Source organism: Calonectris borealis, chromosome 4 (assembly GCF_964195595.1).
Source record: "Calonectris borealis chromosome 4, bCalBor7.hap1.2, whole genome shotgun sequence".
NCBI lineage: Eukaryota > Metazoa > Chordata > Aves > Procellariiformes > Procellariidae > Calonectris > Calonectris borealis.
This window is the reverse complement of record NC_134315.1, coordinates 9,548,163-9,568,294: the sequence shown is the minus strand read 5'-3', so window position 1 is coordinate 9,568,294 and position 20,132 is coordinate 9,548,163. Positions and strand designations below refer to the sequence as shown.

General features: G+C 48.5%; 1 protein-coding gene across 1 annotated transcript; it reads left to right on the top strand.

Annotated features, from left to right (window-relative positions):
• Nucleotides 1-233: 233 nt before the first annotated feature.
• LOC142081676 (uncharacterized) lies at nucleotides 234-18,931 on the top strand. Its single transcript, XM_075148560.1, has 10 exons — nucleotides 234-935; nucleotides 4,691-5,128; nucleotides 6,381-6,516; nucleotides 8,806-8,894; nucleotides 10,669-10,732; nucleotides 11,743-11,831; nucleotides 12,634-12,746; nucleotides 13,209-13,365; nucleotides 15,527-18,156; nucleotides 18,842-18,931. Exons 1-9 carry the CDS (start codon nucleotides 881-883, stop codon nucleotides 15,676-15,678), a joined length of 1,293 nt encoding a protein of 430 aa, XP_075004661.1. The 5' UTR covers nucleotides 234-880; the 3' UTR covers nucleotides 15,679-18,156; nucleotides 18,842-18,931.
• The last annotated feature ends 1,201 nt before the right edge of the window (nucleotides 18,932-20,132 follow it).

Below are 20,132 nucleotides of genomic sequence, written 5' to 3'. Positions count from 1 at the left end.
TGGCCTTCAGCTGTATGCAAAAGGAACTTCTCTGTCCCAGTGGAGGCTCAGCAATGCTGATTAATAACCAATGGGGGCAGAAGGAAACGGGGGGGATCTTTCAAAGCAGGGCTGCAAGGTGAGGAAACCACAGGGACATCTGTGTCCTTGGGCAGCTTGGGCACAGGCAGGAGGACCCAGCCTCAGGGCGTGAACAGCAAGCAGGACACCACCGGATAATGTGGAAAATGGGGCCTCGCTAAACTTAATGCGCTCACTTCAAAATCATCATCATCAGGGTCGCTGAGTTTGATTCCGATCACAACAACTCGATGCATCAAGTTTGACACCTTGGGGGCAACGAGAGGGGAGTTAAGTGCTGTTTGGGGAAGCTCTGCACTCACCAGAGGGTTATGGCATGGTTGGTCTCAGTTAAAATGGGAGCTGCTTTGAACTGTGGACTCTTCTGGGGTTGTTTTTCTTCTTGCAGGAAATCCTGGGTGTCTAAAAAATGAAATCCTTTCCCTTGACGAGGTCACGGGGGGCTGGCCAGCAGCCAGGCACAGGGCTCCTGCGCGGCTCTGCCCGTTCCTCTCTACGAGCCCATCGCTTCCTCCAGGACGCTTCTCTCGCGTGTATTTCTGCATGCCCGAGAAGAGGCTTAGATTTGCTCTTCTGCTCAGTATTTAGTTTGTACTAGGCTTTGAGAAGGCCAATAACATCTTAAGACTTGTTGCAGTCTCCGAATATAAACCCCCCCTTTGTTGGGGGGCGGTTGACTTGACTGAGCCGCATGATCAGAGTCAGGTGACAATATTGGGCACAAAACCGGAGGAGTTGGGTGTAGGAGATCAGCTGCTGCTCTTGCCTTTTGACAAGCTGTGTTACCCCTCAGGGAAAAATGAATGCCTGGCCCCCTCCTCTGCTTTGGAGCTTCACGGCGGCGTGTTTAACAGGTAAGTCCTCCTGAAGCGGCGTTTCTCTTTGCTGGCTGAGCACGGAGGTGCGTAAAGCCGTAACGGGCTTGTGAAAGGACTGGGCTTCACTGTCCCCGGGTGCTGCAGAAGGGCAGAGCAAGGCGGGGGGAAGGCAGGAAAGGAAGTAAGTGTTGAAAGATAGGCAGTGTTGGAAGCGGGCTGGATATAGTAAATATAAAAACTTGCTTTTACAAGGAAAAAAAAAAAAAAGGAAAAATAGAGCCTTATTACTCTGCATATTGAGGATTTGCAGTGGCCTCTTCGTGGCTTTATATTAAACCCCAAGGAACAGGATGCCCCAGTATGTTCACTTTCTTGGGGTGTTTTGGTAACTGGGTCTTTATAAGAGAAAAAACATATATAAAAATGCCAGAATATTTTTGTAATCATGGCTCTATCTGTTCTTCTCCTTGTTCTTTTCATCCTTTTTTACTGCTTACCTATAAAAAATAAATCCTCATTCTTAATAGTTAATATTTTTGCTATGTGGAATCTGCAACACTAGTTGCACTTCAGATCATGTACCTGCCAGGGCAAGCCTGGCCACGCGCAACTGGAAGCTGCTCGGGGTGAGGGGCTGCCCTGCTCCCTTCTCACTGCAGGCCACCTGCATCTGGGGGGTCGGAGGCTGCCAGGGGCCCTGTGGAGCTCCCTTTTTGGAGCATGAACCCATCATTTTAGAGAGTTCCTTGGCGAGGGGCAAAACCGCTCAGAGCAATTACCCGGCGAGCCTCGTCTTAGCTGCGTGCACCCAGGGCAGCCGCAGCACGTAGCCAGGTACGAGCTGTAGCCTGGCACTCTCCTGGAATTAAGCGGTCTGGGGAAGCTCCCCGTTTCAGGAGCCGATTATTCACCTGCTGATTCAGGAGCCAATTATTCACCTGTTTAATTCACCAGAGATGATGATTATCTTCACCGAGATCTGTAACTGTTGACTTGGTTGTGTTTTGTTTGGCTGGAAGGATTGGTTTGTCCGAATGGCAGCCTGTACGGTTGTGCAAGACGGAGGGAAGAAAAAAATTAGGGAATGTCCATCCTATTTCTGCGTTTTGTGAGTTCCCGGCCAGCGTCCGTGCGCCTCGCGAGTGGGCAGGGCTGCCTGCCTTGTGAGTCGGGAAGGGTTAGCTCTGTCGTTACGAGTTCAGGGACCTTCCCTGACGTCCTCAAGGCTCTCGGGGTGAAACATCGTGCCAAGGCGGCTCAAAAAATGACCCATCCTTGAAGCGTCCCTGGAGATACTTTTGTCGATTCACAGTGCCCCTGGGGGGAAAAAAAAAGTCTCTAGAAAGCAAAATCACTGCTCCCTGGCATGGACAGTGTAAGCGCAGGAGAGAAAATGGTCTGATGAAGCTAAGGTTGTTTGAGTATTGTTTTTTCACACCTGGGATACTATAACTGTAAAACAAAACATCACCCATTTTTACTAGACGCTCAAAACTATTTTTTCCAGCCTGCCTACTTCTTTTTTTCTCCAGAAGTTGTTTAAATGAATCTATGAAGTACTGGCTACTGAAGGCTATTGATGGCTACCAAAGTTTTGCAAGCAACTCTTTAATGACTATTTTAGTAACATGTTATGAGAAGATATTTCCCATTAAAAAAATCCATCTTAACAGTACCACCATTTAACACCAGAACCAACCAACCAATGAAAGCTTACAAAGAGGCAACATTCAACTAAAAAAATATTGTTTAAAAGAAAAAAAACAACAAAATTCATCCAGCTGCGCGCAGTCCAAGGTGTTTAAATCCCCTGCAGTGTCTCTGGCTGGCAGAGCTGAGCAAATGTTGGGGACAGGCTGCTCTGAGGAAGATCAGACTTTGGTCCTTCCGAGAGCTTTTCCCAGGAGAACTTGACGGTGCCCTTGACTTACTGCTAGTCTTTACTTTGAGATCAGCTTAATAAAACTCGGGACCGACTCGGCTCATTGCCAGACGCGAGGAAAGAGCGGCAGACCGGCTTCAGCCCTTAAGGCAGGTGAGTCGGACGGGGGGAATTGCGCATCTCGGTGCTGGCTGGAGGCACGGCCGAGGCAGCAGTGTCCTCTGTGGGTACTGCGGAGCTGCCCTCCCTGCCCAGGGACCAACGCTGGCATCTCCAGGTCACTTGGATTTGGGCCTGGGGCAAACAAATATGCCACAGAACGATCACTGTTAAATTCAGCATCTCTGTTTTGGGGGCTACGGCAAGAAAACGTGGGCAGTGGCCCAGACGGCTGGGTACTCATCTGCTGCTTTACGCGATAGTTACAGAAAGACGTGTTTTTCGCGCTCGGTGGAGTACAAAGCAGGCAGTATGCGATGGGAGGGAGCGCTCCCAACGAGCTCTCTCCATGTGATCGCAACTTTGTAAGGACTCTTTTATTCTGTCTCCTGATCTTGCTGTAGAAATTTAACTGGAGTTACTAGTCAGCTTGGTCTGCATGTCGTTGTTGTTCGTACCACGGCGGTGCTAAGCGCTGGTACCCACGGTGCCTGGCCTCGCGTGGTGTCGCCCAAATTGAGAGAGAAATCAAAGGCTTGGGACAAAGCCTGCAGGGACCCGAGGGTCTGCAGCCACCTGGTGCCTGTGCTGTCACCGCTCAAAGCTGTGGCCCCTCCGAGTCTCCAGCTTCTCATCCTGCTTGTGTCCTTCCTTGTCCACATCTTGTTGGCTGTGCTCTTTGGGCTCCGTGAAACCCGTAACGCAATTTCTTAAAACAGTCTTTTTATTTTCCCTGCCAACGGCCACTTGATTTCAGCAGGCCCTCTTGCTGTGGTGGCTTAGCAGATGCGTGCTGGTTGTGAGCGTGTAAACACCACGTTACCAGCCACAGTTGCAGGCTGATGCGGTGTGAAGTTGCATGTGTTCTGAAGCTGCAGTTATTTTAGAGTAAATCCCTGCCCTGAGTTTCTGACCCAAGCTGATGTGACATTTGCTGTGGCTGGAGCTGGCTATTTTAGTTTTGCTTTGCTTTGTTTGCTTAGTACCAGACTGCTAAATTAAAAGCCATTTGCTGCTTTTCACGTTTAGTTTTACGGGTCTCTCCTCCGTTCAGAGACTGGAAGACATCCCCCGTGGTTGTGCGCCGAGAGATGGCTTTCACCAGCAGACAGCACTTCAGTCCGCTACGTATCACAGCAAAACAACTTGGACTGCAGTAATACCCCTTTTCTCTGAAGCTTACAGCTCTCCCGCTCTGACCGGGGGGATTTCAGAATCAAAGCAAGTCTTGGCCTGCGGGTTCCCTTCTGGTTACTGGATGTATCTCCAGAAGAGCTTTAAAAAAAAAAAAAAATCCCAAACCCATGACTTTTCTTTGCTGATCCCTTTAACGGAGATGGGATAAAACAGCCAGCTACTTGACAAGCATCTTAAATCAGATTGTCGTGGGATCTCAGGGTAAACTCTCTTGAGCTGCCGCTAACAAAATCAAGTGCTTCAGGCAATTCTCACACCCGTTTATCTAGGAGAGTCAGACCTCCTGGATATTGGCATCTACTGAGTTGTGGCATCGTGGACCCTCTAATTTATTTCCTTGATAAGCCTCTCATGTGCCAGGGATGCTCAGATGCTGCCAATGCTGTTTGCCTCCTTGCTTCTGTATTGCTCTGTAGTGGACCGTAGTGGAAGGGAGTTTCTGGACATCGAGCAAGGATACATGGGTTTAAGCAGCTGGTAAAGACCTAATGGGAAGCCTCCATTAAAGGGAGAACAATAATTTGGCCACTAATTATGTTTTTTCTTCTCTTAGGTATTGCTTTAGGCCAGACAACCACCACCCAGGCCCCTATTGCATCAACCCCGGCACCTCCCAGTGCAACCACTACCGTAGCCTCTGCACCCCCAACTGCCTCTGCAATGCTCTCGGCCGGAGTGGCATCAACCGCTGCAAACCTTGTCACGTCCACGGCAGCGCCGTCTGCTGAACCAAGCACAAAAAAGCCTGCTCAGACTCTGCCTGCCACCACAGATGTGACCATCCTCACCTCTGGCAGCACGGCCACCTCTCAAGCATCTACAGGACTGATGGCCGCATCCACCAGCACCCCAGTGTCCCCTCCAGCCATGACCACGTCTCCTGGGGTCCCATCAGCAGCTCTGTTAGTCACTGCCACCAAGCCCTCGAACTGCAGCAGAGTGAACGTGACAGCCTGTGCCCACTGCTCCCCAGGGACATTTCCCAGCGAAGGTAAGAGCCCATCTCGCCCCGGCTCTTGTGTTAGGTGGAAAAGTGACTTTTCAAGGGAGGTGAAACGGGCACACGTCCTCATATTGGAGGCTTGGACAGGCAGCAGGGGTGGGAGTTAACTCGTTGCACCTTTCTGAAATTAAAAATTCAGCCTTTGCTGGCCTCGTGCTCTTCCTTGGTCTTCCTGAAGCTTCCCCAGTAGGATGAAGAAGCAGTAGGTTGTGGCTGCAAAGTGTAACATAAGCGCAACCTGATTTATTGGCAGAAAGATGTTGTTTTGAGGTACAGTGCCAAATATAAGGACAGCTTCTAACTATCCGTCTTGAATGTTTGAAAGAGAACCTCTGCTAAGAAAAGGCCTTTTCACTTGGGCTTAAGAAACCACCCCGTCAACCTCTGTTGTGGTGAGGAGTGCATAATACTATCTTTTTTAGAAGTTATTTATGTTGCAACGTGGTTGTATTTTTTTTTTTAAACACCACCACCCCAAAAAAAATCCCAAATAAAAAAATCCCTAAAATATAAGCCATGTACTTTTTGCTTACTTCCCCCGCTGCAGGGCACTGTTAAAGAGAGCAATAAGCAGCTCTGCTTTAGGGTAAATCTGCAGAGGACAGGAGGTAATTCCTACCACCCTGGTGTGCAGGATGTTCATCCATGGGATCTTCTCCTCTTGCCCGAGCTTGACTGGTTCCTGCAAGCAGTGGGATGGCAGGTCTGATGTGTGCAGCTACAGCAAATCCCACACGAATAGCTCGGATTTGTTTTGTGGAGCAGAGAGGGCTTGTGTCTGGTGGGAATGCCGTGGTACCTGTGCTCAAAGAAAAGCTGTTCCTGCTTCAGGTGGATTCTCTGCTCTGGGGTTTTACTCTTTAGTTCTCAATTATCAGAAAACCAAGGGAGTATTTTTGGGGGTGGTTGTTTTTTTTTTGTTTATATGTTGGTGGGGAAACAAGGAAAACCCTCCTGGCTGCTCAAATTAAAAGAGGAAAAAGCAGTCATCTTAATTACCAGAAACACATGTTGATAGACTTGAGACCTTAGATCATCTTATGGCTGTTCTTCAGCTTGCTAACAATGCACAGCAGCATCGTTAGCATTAATACTACAGTTTTATACCCCCTAGGACTGCCTCGCTGGAGGGGTTGCATCCCAGCACCTCTCCATTCATTGCAGTGACCTGTCCTGACAAGCAAAGCGGTTTAAGTCAAGTCTCCCAGTCCTGATCCTGACCTTTTTTGTTCCGATTTAGGCACCTTGAGCTGCTTGTGCTGTGCGGGGGGCTCGTGCACGGACCCCGGTGCCTGCACCTCCTGCCCACTGGGCCACTACCAGCCCGAGAGTGGGCAACTGTCATGTCTGCCTTGTCCGCGGGGACATTACGTCAAGTAAGTGGCTGAGCCCTTGGGCATGGGGTGGTGGATGCTCTCCCTCAAAATACTTCCCAGCTGGCGACATCTCCTCCTTTGGGCTACGGGAAAAGTGCTGCCAGGTGGTTTCGCAGTGGGAAGCACAGGGTTTTGCATCCCCCAGAGAAAGAGGAGGTCGGGGCTTGCTGTCCCAGCACCCACCCACGCACCCACGGCGCAGGACACTCAGCGGCAGCAGCGAGAGGCCGTGTGCTGCCCAGCTTCTTGCAGGGCTCTGTGGCAAACTGGGTCAGGGAGCTCATTCCCTGCAAAGCCAAAATACCTACGTGCCTGTTGAGCTAACCCACAAACGGTCCAAACCCTGGGGAAAGCCCCAGGCTGCCTTTGGGCTGGGCTTCAAACAAGCTCCCCGGGGGCAGGTGGAGGGGTGAAGGGCTGCGCCTCTTCAGCGCTGCCAAACTCCTCTCACCAGGAAAGCCCGGTGCGGGGCAGCTTGTGCCGAGGGCTTCCCAGCAGCCGGCTCCAGCTCTCTGCAGGCTGCCCTTTTCTTTTTTTCCGTGGTCTTTGTATGTATGAAGAGAAAATACTTTTTTTTTGTGACGGAGGGACACGTGGGAGTGAAGTGTGGGTTCATCTCCTCGGCTTTCCTTTGGGATACCTCTGGCCAACTGGCTTCATCTCTGTCCTTTGCCCAATTACTTTCTCAATCTCAATTTTGTCACCTCCAAGGCATCTCATTACATTTAAGTCACTGGCAACTAAAGCACGTCCTTAGCTGATACAGTGTGGAAAAGCTAACGAGCCATCCCGGCCTTGCCGTTGCAGCGGGCTGCCTCGTCCCGGGGACGCTGTGCAAGTGTCCCCCGGCTGCGGGGACACGCGCACGTGCTGCTCACGCCGTTTCCCATCGTGTTTTCCCTTGGTGTATCCGATGTCTTCTGCAAGCAACCGGTGGGTTTTGTCCCTCGGGTGGCTGCAAGGACAGGAGGGGTGGCGAGAGCTTCCCGGGGCCGTGTCCCCTGCGGAGCGGCTCCGTTCGGGTCAGCCCTGGGGAGAGGGAACGAAACCCGGCCACGGGGAAGGGCGACCTGACCATGCAGTTTGTTTGCAGCCCCCAGCTCGCCCCTCCGTGCTCCCCCTTTGCTGTTTGTGCTGTCAGGACCTGCCTTACCTTATTTCCCCCTCCAAGTGCTTTAAAAAACCCATCAGGATGGGTCCCCAGGGCACGGCACAACCGCTCCTGTTGGGATGTCGGAGAGGGCAGCGCAGAGCAGGGACCAGAAAGGAAGGGTCGGCGAGCAGCGGCTGGGTTTACGCGTGCCGGAGGGGGGGACCAGAAGAAGGGGGATGCGGGGAAGCGGAGGGGAGGGGGCCCGGCGGGCGCAGCGTGTGCATGGCCATCTCCATGGCAGCTGCCCGGGCCTCAGGGCTCCGATGGGATCATTTAACATTTTTGTGGTATTTGGAGAATCCAGGCTCCTCTGAGCTTTGAGCAGCTCTGGCGGGCGCGGGCCCTGTATTGGTTTGTTTTAAGCAAAGCATTTGCTATGTTTCCAATTGATCTTTATTTTTTTTTTTCCACAAATCTCGCTCAGCCCTGGGGTTTCTGAAGGAATTGAAGAGCGTGTCTCTGTTTTCCTCCAAAGCATCCCTCAGTATGTTAACAAATTCTTATACCCACATGCTTGTTGTTGGGGATTTGGCTCTGTTGGCGATGAATGCAATAGCTTTCCTCTTTCTCTGCCTTTCCCTCTTTTCCTCCCCCTCCTCCCGGAGGTCTAACATATTACATCCCCTTTCCCACAGTCCCTGTTATTTAAGGTCAGGACTCTCACACATCAGTGCCTGTGGTTTAGCTCCTTTTTTCGACTCCTGAGTGACCTGACTTTCAACAACGGAGCAGCTCCTTTTAAAATGGCTGATGGATGCTGAACACCGAGCACCTTTCCAATTCAATTCAGTTTCCAAGTGTGGATTTAAGAGCCTGACTTTAAACCAAGGTTTTTAAGCCGGGCTACAACATATTTTTCAAGGCGTAGAATTCAGACCCAGAAACCCATCCCTTTCCATATAGCCCACAGGGCATCTCTAATGTTAATAATACAGAAAACTTTTATTTTTTCAGTGGACCTTTCACATTCAGGCGAGTTCAAATTGCTGTTTTTCTGCCTGAATTCCTTCATTATAATCACCCTATTTCTAGACTTGCTAGTGAAACAAAGGGTTGTGCTCTGCTCTCTCCCCGTAAAGTGGACAGAGGCTCGGCTGACCTGAAATAGCACTCACCTCTGCTCCCTTCTCTCCTAGCTTCACCAGGAGCACCGCATGTCTTCCCTGCCCGCCCGGCCATTACGCTAATGAGTCTGGGGCTGCAGCCTGCAGAGCATGTGAGAAAGGTAGGCTTTGATTTGTATTCAACCCAAATGCATTTTCATCAGGCTATGTGATGCTTTTTTCCCATGGCCAGATGCAATTACCAGGTAACTTAAAAGCACCGGAGAGTAAACAGGTTATTTTGTTCAGGCTAAAAATAGAATAGCAGATCTCTTCCCATTCTGTTATTGGCATTTTTATTAAAATGAAAAGAACAGATCTCAAAGTCATGCTTCTGTTTGCAACAAGCTAATACTAACACTGCCATGAAAGTCGTCTCCAGAAAGCCAGGAAAGGAGGTTTATGAAATGCAGTTATAGCATGAGGGGGAGGAGGCTGTCAGGAAAATAAAGTATTCCCCTATTTTTAATGGCCAAAATGAGTCTAAAGCATCTTTGTTTTCACTTAGGCAATCTTCTGCAGTCTGAATATTAAGTGTAATACCCTCCTTATTCCCCAGACATTAAAAACTGGGGTTTCAGCGAGCTACTTTGCACCTGGCTAATGCAATATGAGCCTGGTACAATGTGTTCGCAGACAGTGTAACAACATGTTCAAAACAGACTAGCATTTACTTATGCAAAAACCTAATTAACACATGCAATGCAGCAGCTATTCTGTACACAAATTAAGTGCTCCTCATACATGCACAACTGTTCTTTTGAAAATCCGCCCACCGAAGTGTTTGGCTGGTACCTAAATCTTGGCTATCACTTGCTAAGTTTGGGAGGAAAAAAAGTCTAACTGGTGAGAGCGCTGCGGTATGTCACTGCCTTTAGTCAGCAGATTTGAACACCGTGTTAGACCGCAGAGGAGTCCATGGGGGTGGCCCCTAAATCATGCAATTATAAATTTTAAAAGTTCCTTTTTCCTTGCAGGGAGAGGGAGGTTGTTTTGTTCTCATCCTGCTCTGCCGCAACATATGCTGCTTGTTGCAAATCTGGGCCGGTTTGAAGGGCGTAAGGCAGATCTTACCCACGCCACTTCCAGCTCCTCTCCGAACACAGGCACCTTAATTCTGCCCCATGGCAGTGACCAGTGCATCATCAGGCACCTTCCCAAAACCACCTGAACTCCCAAGTCTTGTTCTTCTGCCTGTAGAGGTTCCCGTTGGCGTGGCAGGGACTCACAGGCCGGGTCCTGCCTGCCCCCCTGCCCACGGCGTGGGCATTTCAGGGCATTTCACTCCTTGTTGTGCTTTGGGGAAGGGTGTGTACGTGTCCTCCTGCCCTTCGTGGTCCTGGTGGTGCAGGGAGGGAGAGCGAACAGCAGATTGCTGCGCTGAGCGGAGCCGTCCCGGTTGGTGGGTCTCATGTCCTTCCCTTTGGGGGGAAGGAGATGCACCCCAGACTTCTGGGGTGGGGGAACCCCTGGAGGGGCTGGGGTGACCGGAGGGCTTTCCCCTGGCCAGAGATCCGCTCCAGCTGAATAACCCAGGAGTCGGCACTGGGATCACCTATTTCAGCTTCATTCCAGTTCAACCCATCATGCTGGGAAGGCTGACAGGTCTCTGTCTCCCTGGCGGGGTTTGGGATGTGAGTGACACCAGGGGAACGTGCCTGAGCCCCCCACGCTTCCCTCAGCATGGCGGCGGTCGTTAGGAAACTTCTGTTGTTCTTTCAGGGCTTTTGACAAATAGAGCCCCAAACATCCCGGATTAGCCCATGGAATGCCACCTGAAGCGTGTTGCGGGGAGTTCGTTTGGCTGCTTGTAAAATGGAGCTGAGCAAATATACGACGCCGTGGGGCAGTGACGGTGGAGGAAAGATCCTGAAGCCTTATTCTTCTCTTTTTCAGGCTATTTTAGCTCCAAGCAAAATGCAGCTTTTTGTCTGCCTTGCCTGCCTGGATCATTTTGCAAGTAAGAAGTCTACTTGTGACGCTGGCTGTCAGGCGGACAGGGAGGGGTGGTTTTCTTGTAGCCACTGAGCTGGAAGACCCAATGTAGTGGCCAAAGGCAAGTCACCTGCCATTTCAGCTGTAGGGACATTGGTGCTGAGCCCTGGTGAGAGAGGAGGGATGGTACGATGGAGGGGAGGACCCTGGCTGGATGCGGAGGTACCCTGGGATGAGGTGGTAGAGCATCAGCTTGCAGCCCACCTCTGCCATCCCCTCTTGCCGACATCGCTGCGTTGCATGGATAAACAACTGATAAACAAACAGATGCTGGCTCAGGGAGTGAGCTGAGCGTCCGTCTGGGTTTTGTAGATTTAAGCTGAGCTCATGGTTGGCTTATCCTGAGTCGAGATGTGCAGGAGGCAGTAGCTCAACGACCCCGGCTGCGCTGTCACCTTCGGGGTGGGAGCAGGGGCCCGGGAGCGGTGCTGGCGGGGCACCTCGCGATGGGCTCCACGGCCTGCCGCGTAGGGACGCCTGCAGGGCGGTTGCAGAGTTTGTATTCAAAGCGGGTGAATCGGCACGTGAACACGTGCCTTCCTTCTGACCGCGCTTGTCCGTGTTACGCAGCAGATCTCTGCGGAAATTTGATTAAATTGCCACAAGACCAGATGCAGGGCTTGCCCGGCTCTATCTCCAGTCTCTCTCCCAACTCCCTTCAGTAACCCTTGACCGGTTCCAGCCAAGTTTGCTAAGGAATAGTGACTTCTGGGCTAGCGAGTTCCTACAAGTTTCATGCAAGTAAGCAACCAAAGAGAGGACAGAAATGCCATCACGTACCCAGCCCTAATTAGACATGGGAGAAACCACACTGGAGAGAGACACTGTGAATGCCCACAAAATGGCAAAAGCTTAGATCCTGGTAGACCCTGGAGACTTCAGTCTGTGCGTACGTAAGAGAGCTGATTTGGTGGGCTGGGCTGGTCTTGGAAGTGCTTGTCCTGCAGCGTTGTCTGTCTCCTCTCCCCTCCCCAGCACCACCAGCTGCACGGCGTGTCTGCCTTGTCCCGGGGGGCAAGAGGCTCTTCAGGAGGCATCGGAGGAGTGCACGCCTTGCCCCCCAGGTAACTTCTGCAGCGGAGGGTGGGGGGACTGCGATAGCCCCGCTGGGAACGCACAGCTTCGGCATCAGAAGCAATGATTTCTTCCCGAGACTCGTCTCCCTTGCCCCAGCGGACCCTGGGGACAGGGGCTTGCCCGAGGCTGGGAAGCAGCAGTGGCGAAGGGGATGGTCAATGAGGGGAACCGAGGGAACGACTCCGCTCCTTGCATCGCTGTCTAAAATAACATCAAGTCGCAGCGGGTGAGTCAGCGGGAGGGCAGAGCGCTCCAGCCGCCCCTCCGGAGACAGCACCGGCGACTTCTTGTAGTCAAGTTGCGTTTCAAACGTGCAGAAAAGCATTTACCACTTTGAGACCTGGACTTCTGTGACCCATCGTTCCCACAAAGCTTAGGAAACTCAGCCGTGCTTTAAACTTTGCTCAGCAAGTTTCAAAGAGCTGGAAAAGGTGTTTGAAACCAGAATTAGAGAGGATGAAATACTGCTGACCTCCAGCTCCGACCTTCCCTCTGCTTTAAAGCCACAGCTCACTCCTAAACCCCTCTCCCACCGTACTCCTACTCACACTTCATCTGTTTGCCAAGATCTAACCCCAGATATCCTTCAGTCCTGCTGTCCCTGTTTGTTCTCTTTCCTGCCCCTTTGCCACCGCGAGGACCAAAGTCCAGGCTCAGCTTTTGTTATGCACATGAAGTATTTAATGGTCTTTCTCCTTGTAGCTTTGAAAGCTGAATCATCCATATGCAATTGCAAAGACCCCGGGGTCTAGTCCCAGATCTTAATTTTGTGCTTATTTGCTATTTTAGGTATGTTCAAAAGTCCCAGTGACAACAAATGCAAGCTCTGCAGGACAGGAGAATACCAGTTACAGCGGGGCAAGGAGAGCTGTGACCTGTGCCCAGAAAATCACTTCTGCCCTGTGAGTCTCCATCAGCTGGTTTGACAGCCTGGATTAACAAATATAGCTGTCCCGTGACAAGCTAAATAACTTCAATTAACACCATTTTTAGCTGAGCCTATTTCCTTTTCTTAAACATAGACAGAGCCCTGATGGAGGGAGATGGTTAAAATAATGGCACCAGGAGTCTAGATTTGGGCCACCCTCGGAGCTGCCTGGTCTCACTGGGCCGTCAGGGGATGGTGTATCCATTAACGAGGGGGTTTGATGTATGGACATGCTGTACGATGACACCTTCTGCTCTTCACCCTACTCTTGAGTAACACCACAGGGGCAGACAGGCTGAATTTAATGATGGCAGGTTCATTTCTTGGTTATTTTGCTTCTGTTTTTAAAATGCTGGAGTGTCACCTCCCTTCACACTAGTTACCTCCCGCAGTCTTCCCCGTTTGCTGGTGCTGAGTTACTTCTTCTCTTGGGCAGAGCCCAGATGTGCACCCGGTCAAGTGCCCTCCCGACGCCTTCTGCCCCGCGGGCAGCGCTGAGACGGCGTTCTGCATGGAGGTCTTTCTGTACAAGGCAGGGGACTCCTGCCAGCTGACTCCCCTGACGGTCATTCTCCTGGCCAGCTTCTCAGCAGGTAAGCGTCAGTCTTCTCTGTCCTCTGGTAAAATCAGACACCCCTCTGCAGCTGGGTGTCTTCGTGTTATGCCAACAGTGTTCTCTGGATGGTGTATTTTATGTTTCTGGAAACCTGGGTTTCTAATGAAGGTCTTTCTGGCTGCTTTCGATGCAAATGATAATCCTTTCCCCCTTTGTAAGTAGGGATATTGCTGTACGTGCTCTGAAGGAAGGCAGGCATAACGCTGTGTGTTTGTTGTTTGTCCTTGGGAAGCAGGTGTGTGCATGCACCCCAAAACAGGAATTTCTTTGCTACCCCAAAAGTAGGAAAAAGAACAATTTCCTTTTGGTATGAGACTTGAAGTTTCCTAAAAGCATTCCCCCCCCCTGTAATTCTTGCCACAGCATCCAGCAGGATGGTGTTGGTTGTATCGATGCTGTAGTGCACCTTGTAACCAACCGAATGAAAGACAACCAGCACCTACTGAGTATGTGGAGCATCCCTCATCCCAGATGCCACCTGCTATAATTAGCTCATTAGAGCAAGCCAGCGGGTAGATGAGCTTTTCCACCGGGAAGCTACACCATGAATACTCATTCCAAAACAACGTTAATGCATTTGTAGTCTTAGCAAAGGGAAAAAAATAAGAGTTCTGTAGTTTTTAATCAAAGTTTGGGGGAGGTTTAATCAGAGCTAACAGTTATGATGCAAATGAGCAGCTGGTACTGCAAAAAGGGCAGAAGAGCAAGCTGGGAAGAGGGACTCGTCTCCTGCGCGCAGGCAGATGAACAGAAACCCCACTGTACGTGCCACTTATGCTACCCGCTCTCTTGACACAAGATTTTAATCTCTAAGTCATAGAGATGACTAAGCCATCAGAGGATAAGGAATTATAGCCTCATATCCATGGGTTTCTGTGTTTTAAGCACGCTTATGTGCCTCCCGAAGACCCATTCTCCAGCCCAGCTCACTGTTGTTAAAAGGCAGGGGGGAGATAAAATAGATGTGTGATGAACAAGAGAGCAAAGCTGCTTCTCCCACAGCAAAGCAGGGCTGGTTCTTCTCCTCAAAATCCTCTCTCGGCACCTGCGGAGAGGACTCTGTGGATACACAGGAGGAGAAGAGGACAGCAGGGGCTGGAGGGGCTATGGCTCTAGCAGCACTGCTTGACTGCTCTTCTCCAGAGGGCTGAAATGTCCTGGTGGAGCGGACGAGGGTTGTTCTCACAAGCTGTGGCTTGGAACCGCGTGAAAGCTCCTCCACTGGCCCATATCCCCTTGTGCCAGGCTGTAGTCCAAAAATCTGCCAAAACAGACGCCATCTGAAGCGAATATTAATTAGAAAAAGTAGATTAAAATGGAGCGTACGAAAAGCCTGTCCACACAGGGACAACGGCCCATTAACCGGCATTTCTGATAAACAAGTCCGAGGGTCACAGAACAGCATTCCTCAGTGAGGTCCTGCCTGTCAAAGGGCTTGCTCAGAAGAGGGGTGAAAGAAACAGCCCACGCAGGAACCTGCGAGCGTTTCACGGCTGGGCTAACGGATCGGTTGTTTACCATGAGACTGTCTGCTCAACGCAACCTAAATTTGGACGTATTTGTCTGGCCATATTGCATCACAGCAACAGATTTGTGCTCTTCTGTTAAGATAAATTTTCCCCTCATCAGGCTTCTGCCAGAAACAAACAGAATGTCTCGGTACTTGATATTTGCCAATTATTTCCATGTCTATGCCTAATCTAAAAGTAATTTTTTTTGACAGTCCTGATCTCATTCTAGACTCAAAGTTTATCTAGGTCAGTTACTTCTTGTGCTTCAGTGTAAGCACTGCACAGAGCAAACTCACTTCCCAACAAGATCCTTGGGTGGGATCAGCAATGGATAAGATGCCAAGTGGAAAATAAAAATTCCACAGAGCAAGAATAAATGGGAGTAGGAAAGCAAGTTACTAAATTATTTCATTAAAACCTGCTGTTCAGCTTCCAGAATAAAGCTGAAATGTCAAAGATGAGCATTTGTTATTATAGCTAGCCAACCCCTTTTTTGTGCAGAATATGTAGGAGAAAAAAAAACCCTTAATTTATCAGAAGAGAATACTTGAGTTGGGAAGTTGTTAGAGCAAACATCTGACACTTTACATTCCTGTCTGAAAACAACTACCATTCCTTGCCTTCCAGGTGGAATCCTTGCTGTCTTTCTAATAATTCTGAGAAGGCGGCAAGAATATAGCAAGAAATCGTTGAAGTCTCTACTGCTACCCCGCGGCTCGGGACGACACACGACTTACGGGGGGACCGAGCACACAGAACCAGTCTATGCTGGCTGGTAGCGTAGGACATGCTCTCAGCAAGCACCCTCTTCTTTTTTTCCATGGGGCAATACAGATGCGTGTGTATGGGGAAAATGTTTAACCATGAGCAACCTATTTCTGTATAGTTAAAATAAGTGCAGAGAAATAAAACTCAAGTTTTCGAGTTCTGCTAACCAACCCAGCTGCCGGCTGTACTGAGATGGATTGATGGGAAAAGTCCTCCCCCTTCAATTCCTGGCTTCATTCATTAGTAAATACTTTTCTCCTTTCCTCAGGAAAAAAAACCAGCAAACAATTATGTCTCTCCCTCCATTTCAGCAGTCAGCTGAACAAACTCGGTGAGGATTGACTGTTCCAGTTATTAAGGTTCCTGTGATACAACGATCATTTCCACCCCAGCAGGAACTAACGCAAATATGCTTCCTTTTAAGAATATGCAATTATTTTCTTTTTGCCTTTCTGAAAACTTCACCATTACTTTAAACAAGGGTAAGTCAAGGAAAGGGAGCCCAAAGCTTTCCCCTTCCTCTCAGCTGTGGGAAAACACGTGCAACTAAAATAATGGTTGATTCCTGGACAAATACGTCCCTTTTATTTTCTGCTGTGAGATGGTGCTTCATACTAGAGCTACAAAAGCAACTCAAAACTTTCATCAAATCTTGCAGGAATTTTTTCTTTCTTTCTCCATCAAGCTACACCAGTAAGACATGAAACTGTGTGCAGTCCTTTGGGGCCAAACAGAGCAGCACTCTGCAGCCATGGAAGATGCCTTGCACATTTTTGCTCGCCTAGATGTGCCTGTACTAAACCCATCGCTTAAATTCTTGCCCTGATCCCTGACGCTTGATTCCTTCCCCACCCCGGAGGGCAGCATGTGTGATTTGTACCTGTTTTCCCTCCATGGAGCTGTGGCACCCCAAGCCTCCTCCTGTGCAGCCAGCCTAGTTCAACCACCTCCTTAAACTGACATCATTCGTCTTTTACAGGGATGATTTCAAATAGTGCAGGTGTTTGTGGCTGGTTAACTCTTCTCTTTTTAAAACTGTTGTTTGCTATATTTTCGCTATCGTGTTCTTTCTCATGGTGATGTTCAGCTTTCTGCACCTTACCCTCACGGCCATTTGAGGTCTCGCCAGCATACCAGACACTGGGAGATGCCCATCAACTGTAACGCAGCCAGCTTCAACTGCTCCATGAAATCCGTACCTGGGGTCTCTTAACCTTCCCGCCTGGTTGCCTCCGGTCTCCTGCAGCAAAACTCACACACGTAGTAGGTGTGCTGCGTGACCCCAGACAGGCCGGCCTGCCCTGGCCCTTCGTCACAGCGCTGTGCTGCACCAGCTCTACGAGCACTAGTAAAAATAGTATCTACTATTAAAAGGTCTACACTGCTAAATGAATGTGCACTGAGGTGGAAAGCAGGTGTTACGTCTCAAGTTTGTCTCTTCACGGGGCTAGCGCAGCTGCAGAGTCAGCGAAGTGACCCAGCTGGTGGGGGGTTAAATGGTTGCTGCCCTCAGCTGCTCATTCTCCTCTGCCCTGGGGAGTGTTACTGTGTTTAAAAAAAAAAAATAATAACATGGATTAGTTCTCTGATCCCTCTCAGCTGTGTCAGATGAAGAAATGGCTGGGAAGAGAGGTTCATCATCCTTTGTGGTCAGACAGATTGCCCAAAGGAGTTGTGGATGCCCAATCCCTGGAGGTGTTCAAGGTTAGGCTGGATGAGGCTCTGAGCAACCTGATCTAGTGGAAGGTGTCCCTGCCCATGGCGGGGGGTTGGACTAGATGATCTTCCCAAACTATTCTGTGATTCTAATCTGGATCATCAGCAACATGGATGGTACCTCTAACCGTACCCAAACTCCACGGCACGGGCAGAGCTCCCCACGTCCTCCCCCACAGCCCCTCTCACACTGTCCATTTAGTAGACAGGCGCTAAGTTTCTCATCTGGCAAAAAATTGTGGCTTTTCACAGGAGCAGCAAAAGGACACAATCCTGATGCACAGCACCACAGGATCTCAGCAGAACAGTAATCCCTTCGTATCAAAGCAATTTTCTGAAACGCTCTTAGAAAAAATGTAGCTGTTGTCAGTCATGGGAGATTCCACCTATGAAGTCAAACCAGACCCAAACTAAACCTGTCTGAAAAAGCCAAACACAGTCAAATTCAGACCTGACCAAGCAGGAACAGCACCAGTGACTGCTAAACAAACCCAAGGAAACAGAACTGGTGGGACTGCATGACTCCAGCTCAAAGTCGTTACAGCCTGTAAAGTTATGAGCAACAGAAAACAGCACTGTAAGAGGAAAAACTGGGCTGCAAAAAAAGGTCAATATTCAATGCTGTGAAAACAAGCCAAAGCACAATCGTTATCGTCTCCATATAAGCTTAAAACATTATTTCCATGGAGTCTCTTAGGAAGTCTTGGAGCGTTAAGTTTTCACTATGAAAGAACAACATCCAAGTTCCCTCACTGCCCAACCACACTTGCCTAGTATGTATCATTTCACTTTTTCTTCTTTAAATAAAAAAAAAACGGTGCAAAAATAACTATATAGAGCTGTTTTACAAAAAAAGAATTAACAACTTCTTAAATAACTAGGAATAAATTTTAATATTTAATAAGACACTGAAGTTTCTCAAGCAGTCAGACATGGAATAATGTGACTCAACAATGTGGAAAAATCCCATTAATACGTCTTTCAAGACATTTTGCTTTTCCAAAGTAATTAAAATAAAGAAAACCTAAAAACTGACCATGAACACAAAGCTATTGAACAAAACAGACATTTAATTTGATTATTCTGCCTAGATTGTATGAAAATACATCTAACACATTCAACTGAAAATTGTTTCCACGCTTGCTCATGTGATAAAAGAACAACAATCCTGCATTTGGCTATCGTGTACCAGCTTTGAAGAGTTTGCTGGAAAAGGAAAGACATCTTTCTACTTTGATGAGCAAGACACTAAGTACAGAATTTAATGCCACATAGTATGTCGTACTTAGATGTTATTTAGGTGAATTTGTAACAGAAAATCTTTAAGTTGCTGAATGCTAAAAAGCATTGAGTTCCATCATGAGAAAGATTAATTTTTCAAGATTGTTTTCCCTTATATTTGAACAGTGGGAGAAGGAAAATAATGAAACAACTTTTCTTCTGTCTTCTTTTTTTAAGGAAACTTCAGCCTATTTTCCCAGTGCTGCAGAGTAAGGTACGGAAGCCTTCACTTAAAAGACACCTAAAACCTCCTTTCCTGAATCAGAAACTAAAATTCTACCAGACAACCACCTGAGCTCATGGGGTTACACGGTCAGCACATATTAAGGGAGAACATGATCCACATTTCGTTTAAAGATCGATCTCCAAAGTATGCGATCAGCAGAAGGAATGAATTCCTAGCAACTCAAGAGCAAACTCCGGGTCTGCAGTCTCAGCGATGCAAGCCTTCACTGGCCCGGAGAGTCGAGTAGTAAAGAGCAGAGAAGAGGTAGAAGGAAGCAGAAAGTCAACCAGCCGCTTGCTAAGATCCGTTTGTGTAAATTTAACGTTATGAAAAGAGCACTGAGAGGGATTGCTTTGCACGCCAAAGTCTTTATTTACCCACAGACAGATACAAAATGGGTGGCTGTCCTGCTCCTGCCATACTAAACGTGCTGGTGAGCCCACCTGAGAGGCAGGCAGGCAGTTGTGGGCTCCGCGACCGATCTTAAAAGGGATGGTGTTACTGCAGCAGTGCCAGTCAGTGACTATGTGAGATGGTGGCTTCTGGAAGTGGGTATCTGCCTCTTAGGACCTGGGGCGTAACTGTTCCAGGGTGCCAGAGCTGATACACCTATACATGAAGAGGAAAACAACGGAACAACTAAAAAAATAACAAATTATAAAAGCAATGGAATGTCAAGGTAAAATTTTATAATAACTTACTTAAAGGTATTCTTATAAAGCCTTCCTTACATGGTATAGTATTCAAAGAATGGTCCCAATGACATCAAATTCCTTCATTTTGTTTAAAAGCGATGAGGATAAATCTTTCTGCTTTACTACCTGATCTCACTTTCCTCCCCTCAAAAACCAATATTAGAGAAACATACATAATACCATTTTTTGGTTTTGATTTTAGGCACAGGCCTATGCTTCAGTCCTGGTATAACACATATCTATAGCAGAGGGAAAGTTTCCCTCAAAATCAGTTAAGAAATCTTGATTTTTCCCTTGAGCGCAAGGCTTGGCATACCACTTTAAAAATTGCAAACATGCAACACTTCCCCCCTATTTTGAACTGTGCTATTTTTTCAAAATTATTTGGAAAAAATTAACCTTCCAACAATGTTTATAAAAATTGATTAAAAGAACAAAGCAGTTTGCTCACAAAATAGAAACCAAAGAGTTCAGGATAGGGCAATGCTACATTTAAAACCTCTTTCAATTAATATCTCCTAATAAAACCAAAGTTTTTACGAGTTGG